This window comes from Nyctereutes procyonoides, unplaced genomic scaffold, assembly GCF_905146905.1.
Source record: "Nyctereutes procyonoides isolate TBG_1078 unplaced genomic scaffold, NYPRO_anot_genome, whole genome shotgun sequence".
NCBI lineage: Eukaryota > Metazoa > Chordata > Mammalia > Carnivora > Canidae > Nyctereutes > Nyctereutes procyonoides.
In genome coordinates, this window is record NW_026575133.1 from 32,984,793 (window position 1) to 33,011,616 (window position 26,824).

The 26,824-nt window shown below is 57.9% G+C and overlaps 1 protein-coding gene across 3 annotated transcripts in view; it reads left to right on the forward strand.

The window, feature by feature from the left end:
- INPP5A (inositol polyphosphate-5-phosphatase A) overlaps window positions 1-26,824 on the forward strand; it is a 164,508-nt gene that overhangs the window by 92,731 nt on the left and 44,953 nt on the right. For all 3 annotated transcript variants that reach the window (XM_055346311.1, XM_055346309.1, XM_055346310.1), the window contains 4 exons: window positions 10,615-10,678; window positions 19,439-19,542; window positions 25,085-25,137; window positions 25,971-26,090. In XM_055346311.1, coding sequence (XP_055202286.1) covers window positions 10,615-10,678; window positions 19,439-19,542; window positions 25,085-25,137; window positions 25,971-26,090 — 341 coding nt within the window. The remainder of the gene's footprint in view (window positions 1-10,614; window positions 10,679-19,438; window positions 19,543-25,084; window positions 25,138-25,970; window positions 26,091-26,824) is intronic.

Below are 26,824 nucleotides of genomic sequence, written 5' to 3' on the forward strand. Positions count from 1 at the left end.
TTGGCAAGCTCAGCCTCTGTGGTGTCGACCGTCCATGTGTTGTGCACCCCCATTTACACTTCTCCCACCCCTGTCCTGGGCCCCAGGCCCGAATGTCCAGCATCTTCCGATGTCTGCCTATGGAGTCTTAACAGCTATTTCAAGCTGGGCATCTTGTCTCCAGAGACCCCACCCCATTGCAGGAGCCCACCCCGGCCGCCCTGGAAGGAACCTGGCATGGTCCCCGAGTGCCCCCCCACTCCGCTATGTTGGGGCTTCCTGTGGGCCGGGCCCCTGTAGTCAGCAGCTGCCCCTTCATGTGACGCACCTGTCACTGTCCCCCACGCCTCAGCCATTCACTCCTTGGGACCATTTGACCATTTGGACGCTCAGGCCCGTGCGGCACAGAGAAGGTGCTGGTAACCGTCTGTGGAGCGAGTGGGCACATGAGTGGGCGCGAGTCCTCTCGAGGACTGTGCCCTGCTCCAGCTGGTGACTTTGCCGCGCAGTGTCCCTTGCATGCTAGGGTCTGGCATTGCCAGCGCTTTGCCTTCCTCGCCCTCACACCTGCCCCCTTCCAGGCGGCCCGTCCTTGCGGCCATTTCATTTTTCGTTTCTTGTTTTTTTAGTTTTTTAAGATTTAAATTCCATTTGCCAACATGTAGTTACAGCACCAGCGCTCGTCACGTCACGTGCTCGAGGCCATTTCCAAAGGCCGTCTTGTTCCATTTCAGTTGCTGCTCGCTGCGGTAATGCGAAATGTTAACAGGCGTATTAATCTGGGGGATTTATGGAAACCACGTGAGATATTAAGTGGCTGTTGTGTGGAGCGTTTACCCTCCTGTCAGGATGACGTGTGCTTGGCCCGGGCCCTCGCCTGATGGCCTAATTGGGGCCACTACAACGGGGGCTGCGACAGGGCTCAGCACCCAGCGCACCGCGTGCCGCCTCCCACGGGGCAAGCTTTATAAAACGCTCTTTAATTCGGGAGCAGAATATCATTAACTTTGTAAGTAGATGAACACAATGGACAACCAATTTAATTAACTTCTAATGCTGGCTGTTGGACGGGAGACGAAATGAAATTACACGTGCATGTCTCGGGCAGGCGGCCGGCCCGGAGCGGGGCCCGTGGCGGGGGTCAGGCGGGGGGACACCTTGGTGCCGTCGTTTCGCGTTTAGCTACGGAAGCTGGACTTGGAAAGTCAGTACCTTGTACCTGAGTCAGCTCTCATTTCAGACGGTTGCAAAGCCGCTCGGAGAGAGCGGACAGCGCCGAGACAGTGACGTGCTAAACGCAGACCCCGCACAGGCCGCCCTGCTGGGTGCCGCTCGGTGCCACGGCAGTAATGCCCCCGTCCAGTTAGGTCGGCCGTCCGCGAGTTTATTATACAGGAAGAGATCAATGAAGCTCCACGCTGATTTAAACAGAAGCTTTGTTTCATTTATTATTGTTTATAATCTAATGACTGTTACAGTAACTTTGCTTTGATTTATTACTCAATCTATTAAATTGTTTCAAAACCAGGAGCGGGGTGGGGGCCGACTCTCGTGAAAGACTTGTTCCCCTTATTGATAAAAAGTGTTATTTTTTCGCAGCCACGCTCAGCTTCTTGGAGGCGCCGGGCAGCCGTGCGTTACGCTGTCCTCTGAAACCTGAGTCAACGGTCCCGCGTGTTGGGTCTCGGGCCGCTCAGCAGTCAGCCCTGCGGGGGCATCTCTGCTTCCCTCTCCTTGAGCCAGGTGTGGCTGGGTTCCTGCCGCGTGCCAGGCTCTGGGGGCTCCGAGGTGATGGGAACACCGACAAGGAGCTTCCCACCCCTCCTGGTGAAGAAGGCAGGACTGGGAAGGAAACAGGCATGCGGCCACAGTGAGCAGACCTGGGAAGGGTGGGGGGCCGTGCTGGGGCTGCCGAGGCTCTGCACGAGCCGTCCGGGAGGGCTGCTCAGAGGAGGCAGCCGCTCCATGGAGACCTGCGGCGGCAGGCGGGTGTGCCAGTGCAGCCAGAGGTGTGTGCGCTGGGGTGGGGCCTGGGAACGTGCAAGAGCGGGCCCCGAGGACCCGTGTGCTGGCCGCCACTGAAGAGCAGGGGAGTGACAGGTCACGTTCTCTGCCTTAAAGGTCACCCCGGCGCCGGGTGCAGAGGCTGAGGGGCAGTAGCCGCGGGGGAAGCAGGGGTCCTGGCCCGGCGTGGGGCTGCGAGTGGACAGAGGTGGACAGCGGTTCTGTGGTGTGAGGACTTCACAGTGTGGGTGGAGAAGCAGCTGGAGGGGTCTGGAGGTCCTCCATTTCCGGGGGCAGGAGGGGGTGAGGCAGTGATGCCCTCGGTCAGGAGAGATGGGCTCCTCGCGAGAAGGCACGTGGAGCTGCGCACCCCTGGCCGCTGCGGCTGGCCTTCAGAGGGAGGCCCCGGGCCCTGCAACAGGGGAGGTTGGAGACCCACAGAGGGAGGAGGAGAGGGCTCCAGGCGCAGTGTGTCGTCACCTGGGGGAGGAGGAGAGTCCAGAGAGGCAGACACTCGTCCTCAAACCCGGAAGTCAAGGAGGAAGGAAGGGCAGGCGATCTGTGCTGCTGAGAACGCAAGTGCCGTGAAAGTGTAAGGACACTTTGGATCTTGGGTGGAACGTCACTGAAGACTGGCAGAGAGTCATTTCCCTGGGGTCGTGGGAACAGACAAGCTTGGAAACTGTGAAACTGCTACACGCGGTATTAGGAACGGAATCCAACCACGTGTGAACCCACCCATGATGGGCCTGCTGGGTGGACACCGAGAGTGCAAGGCTGGCTTAACATTTTAAAATGTCTAAAAGTGATTCACTACTTTAACTGACTAAAGACCAGAAACGGCCTGTGATGGTCTCGCTTCCCCCCGTCCAGCAGGCCTCTCTGCCGACGCGCCTTGCCGCAGACTGCCCCGGGCTCAGCCCTCCGACGTCTCCTCCTGGGCATTCCCACCGCTTCTAATCGCAACCTTCACAGACAATAAAATGTCCCACCTTGCTCAGACATGGACCCAGACTCAGGAGCCCCGTGCCTGTGGGGCGTTCCCGCATGGATGTTTCATCCTGGCTACTTGTTTCCCACCAGATCCCACTCCTCTTGGAGTCTCCTCCACCCAGAAAACTGCCCACTCGTTTCCTTCACCACGCCTGGGTCGTCTTTGACCTTACTTTTTTCTCTACTTTAAATTTATCAGAAAATCCAATCAGGTGCATCCCCCTGCTGCCCTCCCAGCATGCACGGTGCTCTCAGAGCCAGGCTCCTTCTTTCCACCTGGTGCTGCAACAAGACAAAACAAAGAACGAGGAAAGAAAAGGCCTAAAGATTGTGAATAAGAAGTGAACCTAAAGAAGCCCTCAGAAATCATCAGAATCCGTAATTGCTGGACCGGAAAGGAAGCTGAGCAGTGTTGCTAAACAAAAGATGATCATACCACGGCCAGCAGCACTCCTGGTCGCTGGTGACGAACTGCAGTTAAAAAGACATGTTCTAATGGCAACAGAAACCAGAAGGTGACTGAGTCTGACCAAAGGGCTTCAAGGGTTTTATGGAGAAAATCATGAACCTTTTTTAGAAGACCTTTTGAAAGACCTCAAATATATGGTTAAAGATGTATCATGTTTATGGGAAGGAAAGCTGAATATCCTAAAAATCTCCCCCCACCCCCCAGTCCTGTGTCTCATCCAGACCCTAGCGAGATGCCGTGGGTGTGATCCAGCAGCTATACTCCCCGGTGGGGCTCCATCTCACACCCCGAGGTCTAGCAGCTTCATGGAAACACAGAGGGCCCCAATAACGAAAGCCGTCGTGAGGAAGAATGAAACGAGTAAATATCAACACTTGTTATGAAGCTAAAATAGGAAAAAGTATTACTAGAAACAGATGAATTGGGCAGAACTGAGGACCCACGAACAGACCTCCAGTAGGTGCGCAGCTAGGCTGTGAGGGTGGCGAGGTAAGTCCTGGGGAGACCAGACGGTTGGTTTCCACGGAGAATGAAATAATGCGGGGCTTTACCTTGTGCCACAGCCGCAGACAAGTCTCTGTTACTGGAAAATCTTAAATGGATACAACACAATTTTACTGCTTTTACACAAAGATACAGAGAACATCACTGTGGAGTCAAACTAGGGAACTATTTCCAAATAGACATAAAAGCAGAGACTGTAGAGGAATATATTGGTTGATTTGACTACTTTTTGAGAGAGAGAGTGTGTCGGGGGTGGGGCATAGGGAGGGAGAGAGGACCTCGAGCAGGCTCCACACTCAGCATGGAGCCCAGGGTGCGGCTCCGTCTCACGCCCCGAGATCATGACATGAGCCGAAATAAAAAGTCAGACACTGAACTGACCGAGCCACCCAGGCACCCTGATTACTTTGACTACTTTAAAATCAAAAACTTCTCGTTTAATGAAAGTTGTCACAAAAAGATAAGCTAAAGAGGGAGAAATTCTTTGTAATGCAAGTAGTGGGTGGAGAAATAATTTCCAATTATATTTAAAGATTAAAAATCTTATAAAATGAGAAAAAAGACAAATAGAAAAAAGGATACTGATAAGGAATTCCCAGGAGAAACCCAAATCTAAAAAGAGGTGCGCGACTCTGACAGCATAACGAAGATGCAAATCCAAGCAGCCGTGACGTGTGATTTCACGCCTTCCAACGGGCAAAGATCAGAGTGTGCTGACGCCAGGCCTGGGCGGGCATGAGGAGCCGCAGGCCCTGCCGGAAGTGCTGGGGAGTGGGGTCGCCCGGGCACCCTGATGACGCCTGCGTCTGAGGGTGCACGTACCCTGTGACCCGGAAGCCCCAGGCTCGGATGCACACTCAGTGCAGACGTGCGCCTCGCATGCCTGTCACGTGCTCCAGGACTGTGCACGCGAGTTCACCGTGGCAGCAGTCGTCATAGTGAAAACACCGGAGATGGTCTCCACCTCTAACGGGGTGGATAAAAATCGCAGTATTTCTACAAATTCTGTTACAGGATTGTAACAGAGCATTAAAAGTAAGCTAAGGTGACAGTCTCAGTCTGGAACGTCTGTAAAATATACCTGAATGGAAAAACCCTAAGCTCCTGCGGAGAGTAGATAAAGTGGGATTGATGGGGTTGAGCGCGCTGAGCTTCGGAGCCTGGTCCCTGCCGTCCAGGATGGCGGCCACCTCCGGGGAGAGGCCCGTGGTGTCCCGCGCGGGGCCCAGCAGCGTCCTCTCAGGTGTAACTGCAGGTGCACACAGGCACCTGCCCGAACCCCCACCCTCATGCTCTGAATTTTGCGTTTACGATTTTATTCCTTTTTTGGGGTAGAGTCTTAACATCACTTTTTTTTTTTTTAATTTCAGCTCCTTTTGATTAGGTCTTTGTTACCTTGGCCATATGAAGTTGTAGGAACTTTCTACAACTTCCGACAACTTCAGTTGTGGGGACTTCCTCTTTCCCAGCCCATCTGGGTTTGGGGTACGACTTGTTTGCTTTCCTCGCCCGTGGGACGCCATCGTAGGAGAGTGCAGACTGTATTCACCCACCTTGGCACTGCTGAGCGTTAGTGAGCTCGTGTGTCGGGAGGTGCTGCTGCCGCACTCGTGTGCACACCTCCCGAGGGCTCCCGCTTCTGAGAGTGAGCTCCACGTGCCCCATGAGTGTGGACTAGAGTAAAAATGCGGGACACACCCGTCTCCCCATCGTGTGTGTCCTCAGCGCTCGAGTCGCCGCGAATCTGGACAAGGGGACGGTGTGGAAGGGGCTGACCCGCAGCCGAGTGCCTGTCCCCATGCGGGTCTCAGGGCTGCACCCGGAGCTCCTCCTGCTCACCGCACACCACACGCTCACGGGCGAGGCCACGGCCGTCACACGGGGTCCCCGAGCTGCCCGCCCGCGCCGGGACAGAGCGGGCCACGTGCCAGGGCCGTCACCACCCTCCCCCCCCGAGGAGGCTTTTCCAGCCATGATTCATTCTCATCCGTTGGTTCTCACTTAGAACAGCTAAGGTTCTCTGATTTGCTGTGAACTTGACGGTTATCAACAGTATCTCAGGAAGTTCTTGTTCCCGTTCTTAAATCCATTTACTTATTTTTTAAAGACATAGCAAGTTGAAGACACTTTACCCGTAGAGGCAGCTCGTGTGCCGTCCCGGAGGAGGACACGCTCACCGAAGGCCGCGTGGCATTTGTGCCAGGACCCCGCCCGGGTACCGGCCCCGCGGCTGGCTTCCCCGCCTCCCGCCCCAGCCCCTGGGAGAGGCCGCCGTGGCTCTGTGTCCTGGGGACTCAGAGGGGCCGTGGGGAGGGGCCGCCGACACTGATGAGGACGTGGGGCGCCCATCGCCCCTCGGGGTCAGTCTCGACACGCTCTCCGTGGTGTCTGCAGGAGAAGAATGTGCTCCCGAGAGCCTCTGCCTGCTGTCGCTGACGTGAGCGTTAGGAACGTTCTGTGTTGCGAGGAAGAGCGAGCCGGATGCGGGAGGCCTGCAGGTCAATGATATGTACTTTGGCTGCTAACCTAATCGCAGGCATGATTAATCACTGGGCCTCTGATTTGTTTGCAAATAAAAAGTGATGGAGGCCTTTCTGACGAGTGGCTTTGTGCTGCTTCCTGGTTGGCTTCTGTCCAGGCCCAGGTCACCCCCGGCCTGTGCGGCAGCGCCACTGGAGGAGGGGCGTGATGTGTGGGGTGGTCTGCGCCCCCGCGTCGGCTGCCTGGCATCAGACTTCAACTCCAGAGAGCAAGCGCGTGGCCGCGTGGGGCCAGGCATCACGTTGGCGGACTCCGGGTGGGCCGAGAACTGGCTTCATGGCGTTTGCCCCCGAGTCCGCTGCTGGGCCGGGGGAGGTGGGCAGCAGGCCGTGCAGATGCCCAGGTGGACGGAGGCCCAGAGCGTCGGGGACCCGCGTCTCCCAGCCCCACGCTGCAGGGGGCTCGGCTCTGTGCTGGAGGAACCCGGAACTCTGCCCCCCCCACCCCCAGGCCAGGCCTCGAGGCTGGGCCCACGGTGGGTGGAGCCACCTCGTGTGAGCTGTTCCGGCAGGAGTACGCATCGACTGGATCGCGTCTCACTAATGGAGAATTAATTGCCACCCTTGACAGTCAGGTTTATAAATATGTAAAAAGTATTTTAATTGTTTTTAGCCAAACAGGCAAGCAGTCAATATTCTCAGACGCGGCGAGCACAGTGCTGACAGGTGCCGTGGTCGGAGGGCCCGGCGAGTGCAGGGCTCCCGTCCGCAGGCCCGGGCGCGCTTTTGTGCAGACGTCGCCGGGTCCGGTGACGGGTGCGTGCCCTGGGCCATATTGATAGAGCGGGTTAAACATTGAAAAAGTTAGCTTGAACTTTGACTTTAAATATTCATTAGAGCTAATTATGGATTTTCTGACTCCATGAATTACACTTGCGACACCTGCACTGGCGGTGTGTTTTCCGTTGATTGTCAACTTCATTATGTTGTATTAGCTTGATCGCACTGGGTGCAGGTTCAACAAGGCAGTGGTTACAGGTTTCCACGACGTTTATTTCCTGACACTTCGTCTGGGCACCCTCTTTTTCCGGAATCAGACGGAAGCACGCCCTGGCCGAGGCGGACGTCCGCGGGGCCGCAGCTGCCAAGCTCACTCAGGGACGTCGTCCTGCACGTTCTCTGGGGGCCGCGGGCTGCCGGTGGTCCTGCCGTCCCTCCTACTTGGAGGGACCTCAACTGTGTCTTGTTATAAAAAAAAGACGGCAACTGCTGGCGTCCTCACACGTGCGTCTTCCTCTGAGTGGATTCGAGGCAGGTGCCTGACGCCGGGGGCGGCGGGGTGCAGGGAGCCTTCCGTTCCACTCGTCGGCACCGAGTCCCCGGCTGCTCCCTCGCTGAATATGCTCACGGACACGGGAAGGTCTCCCTGAGGAATCAGGACGAGGCCTCAGTGCTGTGCTTTGGCAAGTCAGCAGGCATCTGGTCTGCGAGTTTGCAGCTTTTCCCGTGTACACACACACACACACACACACACACACACACACACTGCCACCGCGAGCGAAGTGCTGGGCCACGGAGAGGGGCCTGAAACCTGGAGGGGTCTGAAGGTCCCCGGGGACGCCTGCACCTCGGGAAGTGTCAGGACTTTGTCTTTGGATCCCATCAGGGAGGCTTGTGAGACGGCACTGTCTGTGCTTGGACTCGAGGAGGTGTCCTCTCTCTGCCCGTGGATTCCTGGGTGAAGGACACTGCCGGCTGCCCGGGCCTGGGCCCGGGCCCGTGGGAGAGCCACGCATGGGGCAGAGCCAGGGCCCGCATTGCGGTGCCTGGCCTGGGCCTCGGCTCCTCGCGGAGAGCGGGTGCTCTGCAGCCTCTGCCAGTGGGCCCGGGCCGTGGCTCTGAACACACGTGCCCTTTGTGGAATCAGCAACATGCGTCCAGAACCAGGAGCATCTGTGCCCTTTGACCGTTTGAAGGACTGGCAGTATTTGGGGCCCAGCTCGACAGAGGCCGCAGTTGCAGCATCTTCCACAGGGGAGGGCCATGGTGACAGGCAGCATTGGTGGGATGGCTGAGAATGTGGTGCCCCGAGGGCGTGGAGCCTGCCGGAAACTGTAATTCCCAGATTGCGGAGATCTGTGGGGATGGTGGGAGGGATGCTGGGGTCGGGGTACATGGGGCTTACATGTGTGCCCCAGGTCACTAGCACCCCCTGCACCCACCGTCCTCACTGGCTGGTGTCCTGGGCACTGGGGCAGGGTCCCACCAGCAGGTCTCTCTGGAAGGCATGCAGACAACCACACCTGGCACGAGGAAGCCAGCAGAGCACCCCTGAGTTCAGGGGCCGTGGAGAGCCCTGCAGCAGGCCGTCACCCAGATTAGAGGGGACGTGGGCAGCCTGCACTGTGCACCTCCATCCCCCCCGCACACACCCCCCAGGCAGCCCTTCCATGAGGAAGCCGGGCCAAACCAGCTGCGGGGGAGCAGCAGGGATGGAGGATGGGCAGGGGGGCTGGGAACTTTAGTCTGGGCTTTGATATTGGTCATCTGAGGCGCTCCTGCCCGTTTGCTGCAGAGATACTGGTGTGTGGTTACGAAGGGGAACGTTCTAACCGGGAGAGCCCGCTGCAGTGCGTCAGGCCTGAAGGGTTGTGGGGCTGGCAGCTGTTTTCAAATGATTCTGCTGCCCGTGTGTGCACGTGTTTGTGCATGTGCATGTATGTGTGTGTGCATGCGTGGGCATGTATGCATGTGTGCGTGTATGCATGTGCCCGCACGCGGGAGGGTGGAGTGTGTGCAGCAGGTCCTGGCAGCTGGGAGCTGGGGGAGAGGCGCCGGTGTCAAGGGCTTGCTTGTCCGGCTCTCACACTGGCCCTTCTCTGTCTGCCCGTCCGCCCCCAGCTTTTCCACCTCCTCAGCCTTCCGCATGAAGCTGCAAAATGAAAAGTAGGGGTTAGGGCCCCACCAGTGGCTCCTAGTGTCCCAGTGAGACCCTACCTGGGGTGGCCCGAGTGCTTCTGGTCACGGCCGGCATCCCTGTGTGGCCAGCCCCACACGCCGTGTGCTGACCTGCCCCTTTGCCTGGTGTCCATACCCCCGGCTCTCACTGGTTCAGCCTCGGGCAGAGGCCTTGCTGGCTCTGCTGGCTGGTCCTCTGTCCCCTGCTGGATCTTGTCCCAGGGGATGGGAGCTCCAGGACGACGGGGGTTGTTGTATGAGTCAGGGTTATAAAAGGTAAAATTCACCCCTTCTAAGGTATAGGTCAGTGGGTTTTGAGAAACCTATAGTGTGTAACCACCACTGCGATCTAGTTGTAGGGTATTTTTATCACCTAAAGGTCTCCCCAGGCCCCTTGTTGGGGTTGCCAGATTTAGCAGAAGAATAAAATATATATACATATGTACAGACGCACACGTCTATATCTGTGTGTACATGGCTGCACGCTCCTAAAGTGTGTGCACACATATATGTACGTGCACGTATATGTACACACATGGGCATTCCTACATACACACGGGTGCACTGCACATACACACATTGCATGTGTACATGTACACAGGTATATATACGTGCTCACATGTACACACATTACACCGACTCACACAGATGTATACACGTGCATACATACACACGTACAAGCCTATAAAACACACCGAGTTTGAATGTCACATCAACAGAAATGACTTTATGTCCGGCGTCCCACGCAACCCTCCCCAGGGGTCACCCCACTGCCAGCCTGACCTCTGCAGGTTTGCCTTCACCTGAGTGTGAGAGCAGGACTAGACCCCGGGGTCCACGGAGGGGACGGGGCCAGTGGCTCTGGGGGGAGTGCTGTTGCCGCTGCTCGTGGAGGAGGAGGAGGAAGGCAGGGAGCAGGGTGGGCAGAGAGGGGCCGCTGTGGAGTGCAGCAGGTGGCGAGGATGGAGGAGGATGGAGCCGGAGGCGAGCCCCTCCCCGCTGGACGCGGCGCTCACAGGCGAGGCGGGACTGCGCTAGTGGGTGCGCGCTGTCGGGGAAGAGCCCGAGCTGTGGCGCTGGTGGGCTCACACCCATCCCAGGGACCGCGATTAAGGCCTGATGCCTGAACTCCTTTCTGGTTCAACCGAGCTTTTTGTTTGTCACGTGAACCTGCTTTCAAACCGTCCCCAGTGCTGGTCTCACTCGGTTTCTCTCTTTGCTCTGCAGGCGCTAGGAAGCTTTTATTTTCTTCACGAATCCTTAAAAAACATCTACCAGTTTGACTTTAAAGGTAAGACTCTTCCGGGACTCCCCAGCTGGCCTCACCCCGCCCTGGATCCCCCACTTCTGCCGGACCCTGCCCTGGACCCCACTCCACCCCAGATCCCATCCCTCTCTGGACCCCACCCCACCCCGGACCCTGCCCCGGACCCCAGCCACTGCCCCGCCCTCCACCCCCCCCCAGCTCCCCAGGCAGGGCCGGCAGGTGGCACTGGCTCTCACGCAGTGGAGTCCAGAGGACGCGGAATGGTCTCGTGTCTGTGTCTGTATCAAATGGGCAAGAATGGAGACCAGCCTGCGAGGGTGGTGTCTTTAAAAAGAGCTGATGGTAGCGGTGGAGGGCAAAACCGGCCGCATTTCTAGGCCAGCACCTGTGCTCATGGAGGAGGTTCGTCCTAAGAAGCTTCTGTCTCTGTGTCTCCGCACACTGAGCCAGCAGCCCCGCGCCCAGCGGCCCCACGTCCACCTGCTCGGCGGTGGGTGTCTGTGCGCACACCCTGTGCGACACCCTCTTCACACCACACGTGACTCTGACTCCGTGTCGGCTCCTGAGCCAGATCACATTAATTTGAGATGTCACTGAAGTTGTAATAACTGTGGAGAGCAACTAATTATGTCAGTTTGTTCAGATTCATTATCTTTGCTCACTTAGGAGACAGATCACCTCTTATGAGATTGAGAAGCAGTCTTCCCTAAATTGCTTGAGTAGTGATTTCATCAGCACTAAGAACAGGATTCCAGCCAGCAGGATGATTTCTCATCGGCCCTGTTGCCTCAGGATTCTTTACAGAGTTTTAAACACAAGCACTGACTTCCCACCCAGGGACTTGTTGGGAGTAAGTAGCCTTGCAAACCTCACAAGAGACAGGCCAGAGGCCACTGCCCTGATGTTACTAGATGCTGGACACCCATGGGTGGTGCTCCGGAGCAGCAGGGCTGTGGGCGAGAGTGAGCAGAGGGGAGGTGTGCAGGCACAGCGCGCTCCAGGTGGAGCTGGAAGCGGAGCGGGGCTGCACTTCTCATGAGCCTGTATGTACGTCAGGCTTGGGTGTGTAGCGGGTCTACTGAACTTCCTCCTTTTTTTGAGTAACCATTTCCATACACGTTTTATCACTAAATCAGATGAGCCGTGACACACCCAGCTGGCCGTGGTGTGCTTGAAACTAACTACAGTAGCCGATGCGCCCCACTCCAGCACCTCCCCGGGGATGAGTGGAGACGGTGGTGGTGACCGTGCCTGGGCACGTCTGTGGCAGGAGTACATGCTCCCTCTGGAGGCGCACGGTGGCCGAGCATGACATCACTGCTGCCCCGGGCACGGGTGCACGGCACAACGGGGCTCAGGGGAGCGGGGACACCTGCCCCCAGGCTGTGGGCCCTGCTCTTTAAGGCTCACTCGTACGACTTAAGTTACAGCAGAAACAGTCTCAAATTTGTGAAAATTTTGAATAAAGTTTTTTTTAATTTTTATTTATTTATGATAATCACAGAGAGAGAGAGAGAGAGGCAGAGACACAGGCAGAGGGAGAAGCAGGCTCCATGCACCGGAAGCCCGATGTGGGATTTGATCCCGGGTCTCCAGGATCGCGCCCTGGGCCAAAGGCAGGCGCCAAACCGCTGCGCCACCCAGGGATCCCCTTGAATAAAGTTTTTAAGAAGCAATAGCCTAAATATAGTACTTAGTTAGAAATTTGAGGACTCCCAGAAGGTGTGACGAAACGGGGTGGGAGGGACACTAGTTTCTGGTCCGACACCTGACAAGCGTGGATGGTGCTGAGCAAACCAGGGTGGAGCGAGCCCGTTAGGTCCCTCGAGAAGCGAGGCCACAGAGCTAGAGCTGCCCCAGGCTGGAGGGCCTGGCGGGCGGAGCCTGGGAGCCGCAGCCTGTGCAAGGGGCACTGGTGGGAGCAGCTGGGGTGCAGAACGCTGGGGGCTCTGGGGCGCTTGAGAGAGAAGAGCACCTCCGAGGCCGGCCCCCCCACTCTGGTGAGCTCTGCCTGCAGGAGCCCCACCAGGTCGTTGTGGTGAAGGTCAGAGAAGAGCCCCCGGCCCTTCTGGTGGGGGGAGAGGGAAGGAGCCGCTCGTTCTCCTTGAAGGCCTGCCCTCGAGGACGGCCATGTCACCAGAGCGGCCCAGGGCCTGGGGGAGGCCGGTGGACAGCTTCAGCCTCCTGGCCTTGCTGCGGTGCTGAGGGGGCCGAGGTGCCGAGAGCGCGTGAGAAGGCTGCGCCCGGGTCCTGCGGCCCGAGCGATGGTGGGACAGCGCCCTCCACCCAGCCGCAGCGCCCATCCTCGCACCAGGGGTCATGGTGGACAGTCCGCAAAGCTCACCCCCTGCTCAGGAAGGATTCTCAGGAGGAGCACAGTGACGGCAGAGGAGACAAGAACCGGACGGGGGAGGATATCTCAGCCTCTGAGCCCCTGCAGGAACCACAGGCCAGCTCCTCACCAGAGAAACACAAAGCTTCACGTAAAGGTCCTATCTGCCTCAGTTCCTTTTTCCAATTATTCATGTTTTGCTTTCAACCAAAAGTTACAGGCCAGACTGAAGGACAGAAGATACAGTGTGAAGAGAGCAGGTACGCTTGCAGCCAGACTAGGACGCGGGCTCCATCTGGAGCTGTCAGAGAATTTCAGGTAACTGTGATTAATATGCGGAAGGCGCTAATGGAAAAAATGGACAGCGTGCAAGAGCAGATGGGTAACAAGAGTCAGGTTGGAAACTCTATGAATCAAAAGGTAAAGCTCAAAAGAGAGAGAACACTGTGACAGAAATGCACCAGGCCCTTGACGAGCTCACCAGCCTAGACACCGCTGAGGACAGAGCCAGTGTCACTGAAAACCTTGTAAACTGAGAAGTAAAGAGAAAAAAAACAAGACACAAAAGCAGAACAAGATGTCCCAGCCCTGTGGGACACGTGCAGAAGGTGAGGCATGTGCACTAAGAGGCAGCACTCGTAAGAGAGATGGGAACAAGAAATACTTGAAGTGATAGCCCAGATTTTTCCGGAATTAATCATGGACACCAAGCCACAGATCCAGAAAGCTCATAGATGACCAAGCAGACAGATGCCCATAACCTGCACATAAGCACGTCCTACTCAAGCTGCAGAAAGCCAGAGATGAAAAGAAGACCTTGAAAGAAGCAGGGGTGGGGTGGGGGTGACCTAGAAAGGAATGCGGATACAAAGTACATCGCACTTCTCATCGGAAACCACGGAAGCAAAGACAGTGGTGTGAAATATTTATATTGGTCGAAGAAAAAAACCCTAGAATTCTGTATCCAGCAAAGTTATCCTTCAAAAGTTAAAGAGAAATAAAGACTTTCTCAGACAAAGATTGGGGGAATTTGTTTCCAGTAGACCTACCTGTCAAAAAATATTAAAATTTATTTGACAAAAGGAAAATGCTATAGATTGCACACTTAGATCTACGTTAAGAAAGAAGAAATGTTAAGAGAAGGAATAAACGCAGGTAAAATATTTCATTTCTTGTTATTCTTAATCTGACAGATAACTTTTGCTCCAAGTGTCAACAGCAACAACATATCATGTGGCTGTAGCTTATAGGTAACAGTGATGTTAGGAGGGATGGGAGGGAGGAGCTGGGGGCTCTGTGGCAGGGAACCCGTCCTCCCTGTAGAGGAGTATGTGCTACATGGAAGTGGACTTGGGTCAGTGGTGAATGCGTATTGCAGCTCTGGCAACCACTAAATACTTTTATTTTTATTTTTTAAAAGATTTTATTTATTCATGAGAGACACAGATTGAGAGAGAGAGGCAGAGATCCAGGCAGAGGGAGAAGCAGGCTCCGTGCGGGGAGCCCGACGTGGGACTTGATCCTAGGACCCTGGGTCACAACCTGAGCCAAAGGCAGATGCTCAACCGCTGAGCCACCCAGGTGCCCCAATCACTAAAAATTTTTAAAAAGAAATACAGTTGACATGTTAATAAAGAAGAAATCATGGAATTATCCAAAATGCTCAATTAAACCAGAAAAGTCTACAGAAAAAAAGAAGAAGACAAAAAAGACACAGGAAACAGAGGCAATAGGTGGACAAGGTACCGATATGGAGTCTTACTTGAACTTTATCCAGGTTCACTTTAGATGTCAGTGGTGCAAATACACCAATTATAAGACAGAAATCGTCAGAATGGTTAACAAAATAAGACCCAACTATGTGCTGTCTACTAAAAACCCACTTAAAAAGACATTAACACGTGAACTTGAAAGTAAAGGGATGGAGAGGGGGAGGCCACGCCAGTTAACACCAGTCAAAAGAATGCCAGCGTAGCAAATCATTTCAGACACAGCAGACTGCAGAGCAAGGAGAGTTATCGAGGATAAAGAAGGCTGTTTATTGCAAACGATAAAGGGGTCAGTTCTCTTTAGAAGACCTAACAGTTCCGAACGTGTGTGTGCCCAACAGCAGAGCACCCAACACAGGAGGGAAAAGCTGATAGAGCTCCCAGGAGAAATGGATGAATCCAGTGTCACAGGTGGAGACTTCATTGCCCCTCTATCAGAGATGGACAGATCCAGCAGGCAGAGAATTGGGAAGGACGTAGTTCAACTCAACAGCACCATCAATCAACTGGGTCTAATTGACATTTATAGAATATTCTCTCCAACAAGAGCAGAACACACATTCTTCTCAAGTTCATATGGAACATTTACCGTGGCAGACCACATTCTGGGCCATAAAACACTCCTCAACAAATTTAAAAGAACAGAAATCATACAAAGTATACTTTTGGACCACAGTGGAATTTAACTAAAAATCAATAACAGAAAGATAGCTAGAAAATCCCAAAATACTTATGTCAAAATTCCAGAAATAACAGGGCGCCTGGGTGGCTCAGTGGGTTAAGCATCTGCCTTTGGCTCAGGTCACGATCCCGGGGTCCTGGGATCAAGCCCCACATCGGGCTCCCTGCTCCACGGGAAGCCTGCTTCTCCCTCTTCTGTCTGACGCTCCCCCAGCTTATGTGCCCCTGCACGCATGTGTGTGCGCGCGCGCACTCTCTCTCTCTCAGAACTCTGTCAAATAAATAAAATCTCTAAAAAAATTATTTAAAACAATTTCAGAAATAACAGAAGTAAAACCACTGAATCACTCAAGTAAATAATTAGTAAAAGTTTGCTGTGCAAACAAGATAGTTTGCAAAATCCAAGCATTCAAAGCAAAACATGGAGTGGGGCTCTGGGGTATGTATATTCTAAAACAGCAGACACACAAAAGAAATACTCAGAAATAGATCTAGTGAAATATGTACAAGATTAATACAAGGAAAACTATAAAGCTGCTGAAAACAATCAGAGAGGATGTAAGTGGAGCAATATCCCATGTTCATGGACAGGAAAACTCAGTATTGTCCATATGTTGGTTCTTCCCTTCCTGATCCATTGATTAGGTGCAATGTTAACCAAAATTCTAGCGAGTTACTTTGTAGACCTCAGCAAATTGATTCTACAGTTTATGTGGAGAGACAAAAGACCCAGAACAGCCAACCCAGTGTTGACAGAAGAACAGAGTTGTAGGACTGACGCTACCCGACTTCAGGACTCACTGTAAAAGCTCTAGTAGTTAAGGCAGTGTGGTGTTGGTGAAAAAAATAGACAAAATGATGAACAGAACAAAGTAGGGCCCAGAAATAAGACCCACATAAATAGTCGATGGATGTTTGACGGTGGAGCAAACATGATCTCTTCAGCAGGTGGTGCAGGAGCAACTGGACGTCCACTTGCAAAATACTGAATCTAGAGCCGACCTCACACCTTCACAGAAGTTAACTGAAAGCGGATCAGAGACCAAAGTATAAAGTATGAAAGTATAAAATGCCTGGAAGGTGACACAGAAACTAGGTTACTTTGGGTCTGGCAATGACTTTTTAAATACAATGCCACATTTCGTGAGGAAAACTGATGCACTGGACTTCATTAAATTTACAAATCTCTGCACAAATGGAGAGAGAGGCCACAGACTGGAAGAAAATATTTGCAAAAAAAAAAAAAAACCAGCTGACAACCCAAAATATGCAAGGAACTCTTAAAACTCAACATTAAGAAAACCCAATTAATGAGCCAAAAGTTCCGACAGACATCTCACTCAAGATGATGTATAATAGGTGGCAGAGAAAACTACGAAGGTGGGCTCCACATCACGGGTAAGGAGACCTCCACGTACCTGTTGGGACGGCCAACACCCTGATTGCTGATGGTACAGACGCCAGGAGGACGGGGGAGCAGCAGGAGCTCCCACCCAGGACTGCTGGGGTGCAACGTGGTGCGACCCCTTTGCCAGCTTGGCAGCTTCTTACAAAGTAAACTGAGGCTTACTAGACCGCCCGGCAAACATGCTGCTTGGTGTGTCACCCAGAGGGGTTGAAAACTTACGTCCACACAAAAACCTACAGAAATATTTACAGCCTCTTTTTCATAATTACCAACAACTGGAAGGAACCAGAATATGTCCTTTCTAGGTGAGTGGGTCAGCAACCTGCGGTCCCTCCAGCAGTGGAATATGACCAGTAAAGTGAAGTGAGCCGTCGAGCCACAGAAAACACAGGCACCTCAGGTGTATTTCTGAGTGAAAGCAGTGGGTGCTGGTGACAAGGTGGCGGCTACGTGCAGGCAGGACACGGTGCTGGAGGGGCTGCGGGAGGCGGGTGCGCGGGCAAAGCCCCGACACGTCTGGACAGTGGGACACAGCGCAGGCGGCGAGCCCCGGCCTCCGCAGGCACCGCACGCCGTGGGCGCCAGTGCAGCGGGTCGAGAGCCCGACAGACTTGGGGAGTCTGGGCGCTTACCCGCTTCCCGCCCGAGTGTTTTTATCCTGAAACTGTTCCAAAAAGTAGTCTGTTCCTTAACGAAGCACGAAGGCCGCCTGCTCTCCACTCCCGCTCCCGCCCTCTTTCTTAAGCAACGAGGGTTTGCATCTGAAGCAAAACTGCCTCCTGAAGCCTCTTGTGCCCTTCCTCAGTGCCATGGGGCACTGCCGACCACTGCCCCTGCTCGTGCACCTGCTCACGCCCGGCCCGCGGAGGACCGTGGGCGCCTGTCCTGGGGGGACTGGTCCTGGGAGCATGTACCTCGGGGCGTCCACCCCTGCAGCTCAGGGACTGGTGCTCCGGCAGCCTGGTGTCCTGCCTCAGGAGGAAGAGCCCAGGAGGGTCGAGGCTGCAGAGGGACATCTGAGCTGGGCCTTTGCTGGGGACTCAGTGGCAGAAAGGGAGTCGGGTGAGCAAGACCGGGGAGCTGCCACTACAGGCCGAGGCCGCGGAGAAGCGTCGCATTGCCGGTGGGACACGCAGGGAGCAGTTCGCGGTGCTCAGGCCCGCCCTCCCCAGGCGTGGATGGGTGCCCCGCGGAGGAGAGCCTGTGTCGGGCCAGGTGGCCGCCGCCCTCTCAGATGGGCGCTTGCACTTGCACCTCCCCAGTGTGGTGACGGCGCACGGGGCTGCTGTTTGATAAATGTCCTGCCACGGACGTGGGTGGGTGGCTCCAGGAACCGCCTCCGGTGATTAACACACTTCTGCACCATTTCCAGTGGTGGTGGGTGTCAGGCACGGGGTCACGGCCACGCAGTGACCACTTGTTCCTTTACTCAAGCTGTGCCCACCTGCCACCTGGCTCAGCCTCCTGGCTAACGGGGCTTGTCCTGTTTCCCCCAGGGGGTCTCTGGAGGCCATGGTGACTGGTGAGGGGACACCAGGGGACCAGCCTCAGAACCACATGCACCTGTGCTCTCAGTGATCATCCTCGTGTCTGGGAACAAGACCAGAGGGACAGTGGGTACAGTGAGCGTGCGGCTCTGCCTTTGGGGGATGTCTCCACGTCACTGTTCTGTCCTGAATTCCCTGAGTCACCAAATCCTGTCTCCTGCTGCTGGGGCAGGTTATCACAGGCCTTACCAGCCGTGGTTTGCTTTAACCTGGGGTTCACTGTCCCCGACACCCACAGTGGCCAGAGCTTCGTCCCAAGACATTGCGCATGAACTTCCCGCTCTGCGCTCCCATCCGTGGGTCCTTGGTGCTGCTGTGGGGCAATAATCACGGACCCCACAGAAACTGACAGCACAGCTCGGCGTCACCCCTGGCAGGAGCTTCGCCTGGTGCCAGGTGTTCCCGGCCCAGGAGCAGGCCCCGCAGGCGTCTGGCCTGCTGCTGCCCGAGCTCCCTGCACAGTATCTTGTGGGGAAGCCAGCTGCCCCTGCCACCGGGCCACACGTGAGACCGTACCCTGGGCGTGGGGTGACCCGTTGGGGGAAAGATGTGGGCCTGGGCCTGGGTGTGAAAGGACGAGGCCAAGCCCTATCCGCAGGGGTGTCAGCCCACACGCAGCGTCTGGGGGGCTGTGCCCAGCGAAGTCCAGAGCGCCCCACGCCGTATTCCCTGTGCCTCAGCCTCACAGAAAAACTGCTCTTCCCCGGACATGAGTGATGTCGGCTGCATGTGAGGAGGAAATCGATGTTATTAAGTAAATTCGTATTAAGGTATGAGTGAATGGTTATTCTGCAGCCGTCTTAAATATATTCACAGTTTTAACAGAGGAGGCCAATTAGCCCTTGTAAATCTGCAGGCTGGAAGCTCTCCGGGATAATGAAGTGGAGTGTCAGGCTCCGGGTCGTGGAGTGGGAATTTACGAGCCACTGGCGGCCCCCGGAGCCGCGCGGCCTCCCCCCCAGGGGCCTCCCGAGCTCCCCACGGGCTGCTCCGGTTGGGTGGGGCGTAGCCATGAGGTCATTCATGTCCCCCTTTGCTCTTTTCCAGCCAAGAAGTATAAAAAAGTCACCGGCAAGGAGATCTACTCGGACACGCTGGAGAGCACGCCCATGCTGGAGAAGGAGAAGTTCCCGCAGGACTACTTCCCCGAGGTGGGTCCCCGGCCGCCCGCAGCCGCGGACGGTTCCTTTCCAGAGCGCCTCAGGAGGTGGGATGGAGGAGCTCAAGGCCTCGTATTTCGGGGCGGGGGGTCGCGTCCCAGCTGCCCACGTGTCCAGCAGGCAGTCTTGGAAGTCCTGAGGCCCCCGTGGGTCCATCTGGGGGGGTCCGAGGTGGGGCTGAGAACCTGTCGTGTCTGTCATTACACGAACACCAAGTTCTCTAACCATCATTTCTAGGCAAAGGAGCCTTCCCGACACGAGGTAGGAAAATACCAGTTCACTGGGGCCTGGAGAGGCCGGCGGCCTCCCAGCAAACATGAGAGGGCGCGGGTGGACCCGGCCAGTGAGGCTGCGGCCTGCGTGCGGCTGGGGCGCAGGGGCGGGGGCTCCCCTCTGCCGGGGTGCTGGCTGGGCCCCTCGCCGTCTCGCAGGCAAAGCCTCGGGGGGCAGCCCGCGAGAGGCACAGCCACACACGGGAGCCGAGGGCGCCCTCCCCGGGTCCTGGGGTGCTGACGCCACAGAGCTCAGGCGCTCAGGGACAGCGGGGCTCCCAACCTCCCGCCGCGCAGACGCAGTGACCAGGACGTGCGGATCTGTTTCCACTTGGGATTCGTGCATTTTTGTGTCGTTCTGCTGTTGGTGTGCAGTCGTTACGCTGCACGGATCATCTTAAACTCCGTGACCACTAATCCCGTGTGATTCACGTGTCGACCCAGAGCGAGCAGCTCACCGTGCCCTCTGTGGTCTGTGAAATCACGGCGAAGCGTGCCCGAAGCGTGGGGACGGGGTGTCGACACGCCTGCACGGCCCAGCTCCCCGCCATCGGAGGTCGGTCCTGCGCAAGAAGGATCGCCCCGCCAGGTCCCTTCTGTGGAGCACCGCCCACCTCCGCGGAGACGCCCACCCGCATTGGAGCTGATTTCCAGCAAGGCCACAACTGTATTAACTAGTTTACGACGCCAGCCCGGGGTGAAGGAATTGTGGCCGCCGCGGTGAAGGATGGGTGCGCTTGTCACGCCGGGCGCAGCTTCCTCATCCCTTGTCCCTGAGCCAAGGACGCGGTGTCGGGGCCGGCCTCTGTCCCGGCTGCCCCAGCCCCCGCTGGCCCCTGCTCCTCCTGAGCTTGCGGTGTGGCTGGTAGGCTCTGGAAGCAGCTGACTGAACCGTGGCAGTCTTCCCTGAACTTCGGCCCCGGCTGCTGTCCCCTGGGAGGCGCCGGGGGCCACAGAGTCAGCTTCAGAGCTGAGCAGGGCCACTGAGAGTGACTGCGGGCCCTAGTGGAGGCGGTGGGCTGCAGAGCCGGTGGCAGGGCCGCTGCGGGTTTCTGGCCGTGGGCAGCCGGGAGAGCGAGCTCTAACTGGTGCTCGGGGAGGTTTGGGAGCAGGTCTCCCTGCGTCTTCTCCACGGAGGGTGTCCCATGGCACCCAGTGGCTGAGAAGCCCCCGGGCCCCACTCAGCTGCCTCTCCCGCTGTTCCATCAGCCCGAGCGACTGCAGCAGAGATCTGGGGTCGCCCGGCTCCTGCGCCCTGGCCCAGAGCACATCCCAGCCGGGGGGGGGGGGCACCACCTGGAGCCTGGCAGCCGGTGGCGTGGGCCCCCGCAAGGAGTGGACACAGTGGGGGGGGGTGCACCCGGGAGAGGCAGGACTCTGGGGGTCCGCGGGGGTGACCACATGAGGGCAGGTGGGGGATGTCTGAGGCCGCCCCCGGCCGTGCTGTCTGCTGACGGCGTCCGCCTGTCCCCAGGCTGTGCACCGGCGCCTGCTGAGGAGCGAGGGGCCCCTACGTGGGAGAGCCACGTACCTCGGTGTGCGCGGGGGAGCCAGGGGCGCCTGGTGCAGCGGGGCCTTGGCGTCTGCTGCAAGGCGCACACTCGCTCCAAGGGCAGGACAGGCCCTGATCACCCATGAACGGCGGACACCTGGCTGCACTGCTCACCTCCCAGGTCCCTCTTCCTCCCGCCCCTGCGCCCCCACGCACACCTATGTCCTCGTCCTTGGAGCCCAGGTCCTTGGAGGTGCCCGGAGTCAGGCTTGGTCAGCCGTGAGCTGTGATGCGCCCAGAGAAGAGGCCTCTGACGGCCCCGCTTCCCCCTGGTGCCAGAGGAGGACAGAGCAGGGCAGGGCCCCATGCAGGATGCCCCGCGGGGGAGCCGGGAGCCCGCTGAGCCCCCGGCACAGACGCTCTGTCCGTCCTGCAGGGCAGCAGGCCTCCTGGGGGCTCCTGGCTCCCCGGCCCTCAGGCTGTCTCCTGGGCTGGCGTGTACGGAGACTGGCCCCGTAGACCGCAGCCCACGGGGGTCCCACCTCCTGGCCCGGGTCCCGACTCTTCCCTCCACGCCGAGGCCGTGCGGGTGAGAGGCATGGGGCTGGCATGTGGGTGGGTCCCCACAAAGTCCGGGGCTTGGGCTGTGTTGTCCTGCCTCCTGCACGCGTGTCCGGGTAGCCGCCCCCGGGGGCCTCCGTCTGAGGCCAGTCCGCCGTCCCCTCTGAGGTGCTGGTGGCTCTGCGGTGATGGCCAGCGGCCGCCTCCCTCCTGTGGGAGAAGTGGGGGGTCTGAGCCCCAGCGCCACGCAGACCCGGCTGCAGGGCGACCACCGTCCATCCGCAGGCAAGGGAAGGTTTTCTAGAAGGAGAGGCGGGGTGTCGCGGGGCAGACCCCAGTCTCTGCTGGAGAGCAGCGGGGTCGCCCTCCCTGTTGGCTGGACGTGATGTTGCTGCGTTAGAGATGGCGCCTGGTCCCCGCGGCCTGGGCACGTGCGCGTGTGGCGAGGGGCTGTGGCAAAACTAAGACAAGGAGACACCTAGTTAGACACCGGTGACGTGTTTCTCGGGTGCCTCAGTGGGGCCCGTGGCGGGGGCTGCAGGGGCGCGTGCCCGCCCGGCGCCAGCCCTGCTCTCGTGCCTCCGAGCCAATCCTCGAGCTGGATTTGCACGTGTTTTGGGGGAGGGAATTATTCTAAGCCTGATTTCTCTTCTTTTATTGCCATCACTTACGGATAATCTAAATGTAATTACCATGATGGAGCCATAATGCAATTCCAAATAATTACAGCCTGCTGCATATAAAACTAACAAAACTTTCCCTGCTGATTTATGGGTGCGTTTGGCTCGGCATGAATTTCAAATGCTGCCTCTGGGAGCAGCACTCCAGATAATGTGAGACCATTTTTAAAAAGCAGATTTGTGTAGTCGATCGGGGCCGAGGCGTTTTTTCCTCTTGCCCGTGGTGAGAAATTGGTTGTTACCATAGATCACGGGGACTGCTCCGAGCTCTTATGAAAGATGGATTCATTTCACTAATGCTCCAGAGCGGGCCTTTCACGGGCAAGGCTGCGTGCCGATAACCTCCCCACAGCCTCCCTTTCTCCGCGCTGATTTATGCCGTCCTTTAGTGGATGAACCGTCCTGCATTTGCCATCCATCTGCTGGCTAAAGGAATCCTATTAACAGGGGGTCTGAGCCGGGACTTAATATCGCAAGGTGAGCGATGTGGCTGTGCCCCCGCCCGCGTGACGTGGTTTCGTTCCGCGGCGACAGCCTCTCTGCAGGCGGGGCGGGACCCTGCCACGGCCCCCGCGCCCGCTCACCAGCAGGTCTCAGCAGGAAGATGGGATGAAACGGGCCGGCGGACGTTGGAGGGACCCCACAGCCTGGGACCGAGGCACCAGGCTCCCGGGTGCAGGACACTGTGGGCCTGTGTGCGTGTGCGTGTGCGTGTAGCACGCGTGTGTGTTTCCACCACAGGGCTGTGAGGGAGGCCCCTCTGGGCGGGCACTCACACCTTCGGGTGATTGGGCGTCCCTGGCCGCGGCCTGGCCCGGCGTGGCCCAGGTGAGCGACCCCGCTCGGGGCCCGGCAAGGGCCTCAGGGAGAGTCCGGTCCAGGCCCTTCCTTCCGGGAGCCGGTGCTCTCGGCAGCTGACGGTCGGGCCGCGATGCAGCAGCGCTTGCCGTGACCGCCCGCCCGGCCCTCGGGGGCAGGGGGTCTCGGGAAGGACCTGCTGCAGCCCGGCCGCCCGAGGACAGGTCAGGGTGTCACAGGCTGGGGCCCCGCTTTTTCATCCTGTGCGGTTACTCAGAAATGCAGCCTAGACACGTTTGTAATTGTGATGACGAGGTTACTTCAAAAATAGTATATTTTGTGCAAGCACTTAGTTAAAATAGTTATTCTGCTAAATTTTTTTTCTTGAGATTTACTTGCAGTGTAGTTAAAAATCTGAAACCTGGTTAAGGATCCTGAAGTCATAGCGATCACAAATCGATGTTGTATAAAAAAGTGACACGTTGTGTCCTGTTTTACGTGTGTGTTCCGTTAGTGACGTTAATGCTCCATTATCGTGGGCAATTCAAACACCTAGAAAAAGGTACACACGTGCGGTGTTGAAGGTACGCGTACACGTGTACGTATACGGAGAGACCTTAGTTACCACAAAACTGAAAATTGAGAACAATAATTAAATTTTGGTTAATTAGATTAAATTCACAAATGCCTTCCAATTTTAACGGAAGTGAAACCAGTGGCGGTCGTGTTAAATTCAGCTTGGGGCCTCAGCAGCAGGGCTCGGCACCCGGTGGGGACGCGGACTCTCCTGCCGCGCATCCGGCCCGGGCGTGCTGCTCCTCTGGGCGCGGGGTGGGCCCCCGTCTCCCCCCACACCCGCCTGGGTCCCGTGGGCACGGTCGGGGAGCAGAGGCCCAGGCTCCGGAGCGTGCGTGCCGGCACCTGCAGAGCGTCAGCGGGTCTGCGTGAGAAGAGGGAAAACACGGCTCAGGGCCGGGAGTGGGTGTTTGGCTCGGCCTGGCGAGGGTGGCGGCGGCGGCGGGGAGGGTGCTGCGCACTGGACACTTGGCAGTGGGGGCTCCAGGGCTGTGGGGCCGCACGGGAGGGGCCTCCAGGGTTGGCACCCGGAGGTCGTGGGGACCTTGAGGACACCCCCAGCAGGGCGTCAGCACAGGAACCACCGGCTCCTCAGGGACACGGTTGCCGTGTCGTGGCCCAGCTGGCCGCGGCTCCCGTGTGGGGCAGCGTGACACTCCCCCGTGCCGGCCGTCACGAGCGTGCTCGACGGGGCGGTCACCGCACTGCTCAGAGTCCGTGAGTGCCTGGCGGCGAGCAGCCCCCAGCGGGTGTGGATGTGGGGGCCCCCTCTCGGCCCCGGGACCAGCAAGCGGGAGCCTTCTCCCGGCGGCGTCCAGACACAGGCGGCTCTCGGGCTCGCGCGGCGGGGCCTCCGTGGAGGCCGCGGGCAGGCGGTCCTCTGCTCCTCTGCTCGGCGGCGCCTCACCCCTGGCGGCCTGGGAGTCGGCACTGCCTCCCCTCCCGCGTGGCTGAGCGTGGGGCCCGGCCGGCCTTCCGTGGGACGCTCTGCCCTGCCCGGGCGCTCGCTCCGCTTCTTCCTGCAGGAGCCTGCAGCGCCAAGAGGAGCGGTTTGCCTGGCTGGGGAGGCGCCTTGGGTGTCCCCGGGTGTGAGGGGGGCTCCGTCCCCTTCCTCTGTTACGCTCGCTCACTTGTGCGACCCGCTTGTTTTTCAGTGCAAATGGTCGAGAAAAGGCTTCGTCCGGACAAGATGGTGCGTGGCGGACTGGTACGTGTACCTGGTGCTGTTTATCCCGCTTCGTAAACCTCGGAATGTTTTCCCCGGCTGTGGGCCGCCCGGGCGGCGTGGGCGCACGTGCCATCAGAAGCCGCCCTGACGTCAGCGCCCCGGCCGCCCCCACGCTTCGGCCCGCGCTGTTCACGGAGGCTCCGTGTGATGCAGGGTCCCTGAGGCTGGTGGGCAGCCCCCCCAGGCCGACCCTCGGGCCTGGTCTCCGACAGCGCGGCCCCACCCCTGCTGCCACAGCTTTCCTAACGAGCTGCCAGGGACCACGGGTCTTAGGGTCCTAGTGCCAGTGGGTCCCGGGAGTGGCCAGCTGAGCGCACGCCCAGGCGGGGTGGGGGCACTGGGTGCCTGCTGGGTGTCCCGTCCCGGGTGGGCCCTCAGCCGCCACTGCAGTCGGCACCGTGCCTTCCCCGGGGCCCTCGGGGTGGCTCTCCCCTCCTCCCCTCCTCTCCCTCCACTGCCTCCTCCTCCTCCTCCTCCCTCCTGTCTCCTCTTTTCCTTCCTCCTCCCTCCTCCTGGGGCTTGAGGAAAGTTTCTGCAATCATGTCACATCTTTTCCTTGACAGGAAACAGCCCCTTCTCAGTTGGCGGGACGTATTTAGAGACTGGCCCTGAGGTCGCATGCGTCCCCCTCTGACCTGGCAGGGGACGTGCTCTGGGTCGACCCAGGTGGCTGAGGAGGACGAGAGTGGGTGCAGGAGGTGCTCCCCTCTGCGACCCCCGGGCCCCGGCCCCACATCTCCGCAGGGACCTGGGCCACGCCAGGCGCCCCTGCAGCCCCAGCCCTTTGTCACCGTTTCCTTCTCTCTCCGCAGTGCCTTTGACTTGGTCAACATCCATCTTTTTCATGATGCTTCCAATTTGGTTGCTTGGGAGACGAGCCCTTCGGTGTATTCGGGCATCCGACACAAGGCCCTGGGCTACGTGCTGGACAGGTAGGTGCCGGACGTGCCCCCGCCCCTCCTCCAGGGACGCTGGCTCTTTCTCTGTTAACTCACTTCCCCTTATGTTTTTTTTTCTACTTGCCAAAATACAAGACTTGCCAAAATACAGTGCAATACAAAAATGTTGCCCCAAATCCTGGCCCCCGTCTCACAGCTTGAGCAGACCCTGCCAGACGGACCCGGAGGTGGGTGGGTGGTCTTAGTTTCTCTCCCACGTCGTGGGGAAGGTAAGAGGACGTCCGCAGATGTCGGCTGAAGCGTTACGTGTCGGCCGAGGGCTCAGAGACGCCGTGGCCCGCGCTCTGCTGGCCATAGACGGGCCTCCCGTGGCCCCAGTACGCGCGCCGCTCTGGGTGCTGCTGGGCTCCGGCTCCCCTGGCTCTGCCCCCTGCGGCCCGGCCCCTGCCCCCCCGGCCCCCGCTCTCCCTCCTGCTGGTTTTCAGGGCCTCATATCCTGGACCCGGGAGGCCCGCCAGCTGCCTGTGACCCTGCTGTGTGACCTTCTGCAGGGTCGGGGCTGGCAGGCGTCTGGGCAGGAAAGGCCGCCCCTCGCACCCCGACTGACAGGGTACGTGTGGTCCTGGCCCAGCGTCCCCCTGGGTTTGCAGGTGGACCTCTTGCTTAGGCTCAGCCTGGCAGCCTGCGTCTGTGGGGCTGTCCTGCCCGGACTTCAGACCCACGCCCTCCCCTACCAGCTTCCCCCACCTGCATGATGCCAGTGACCC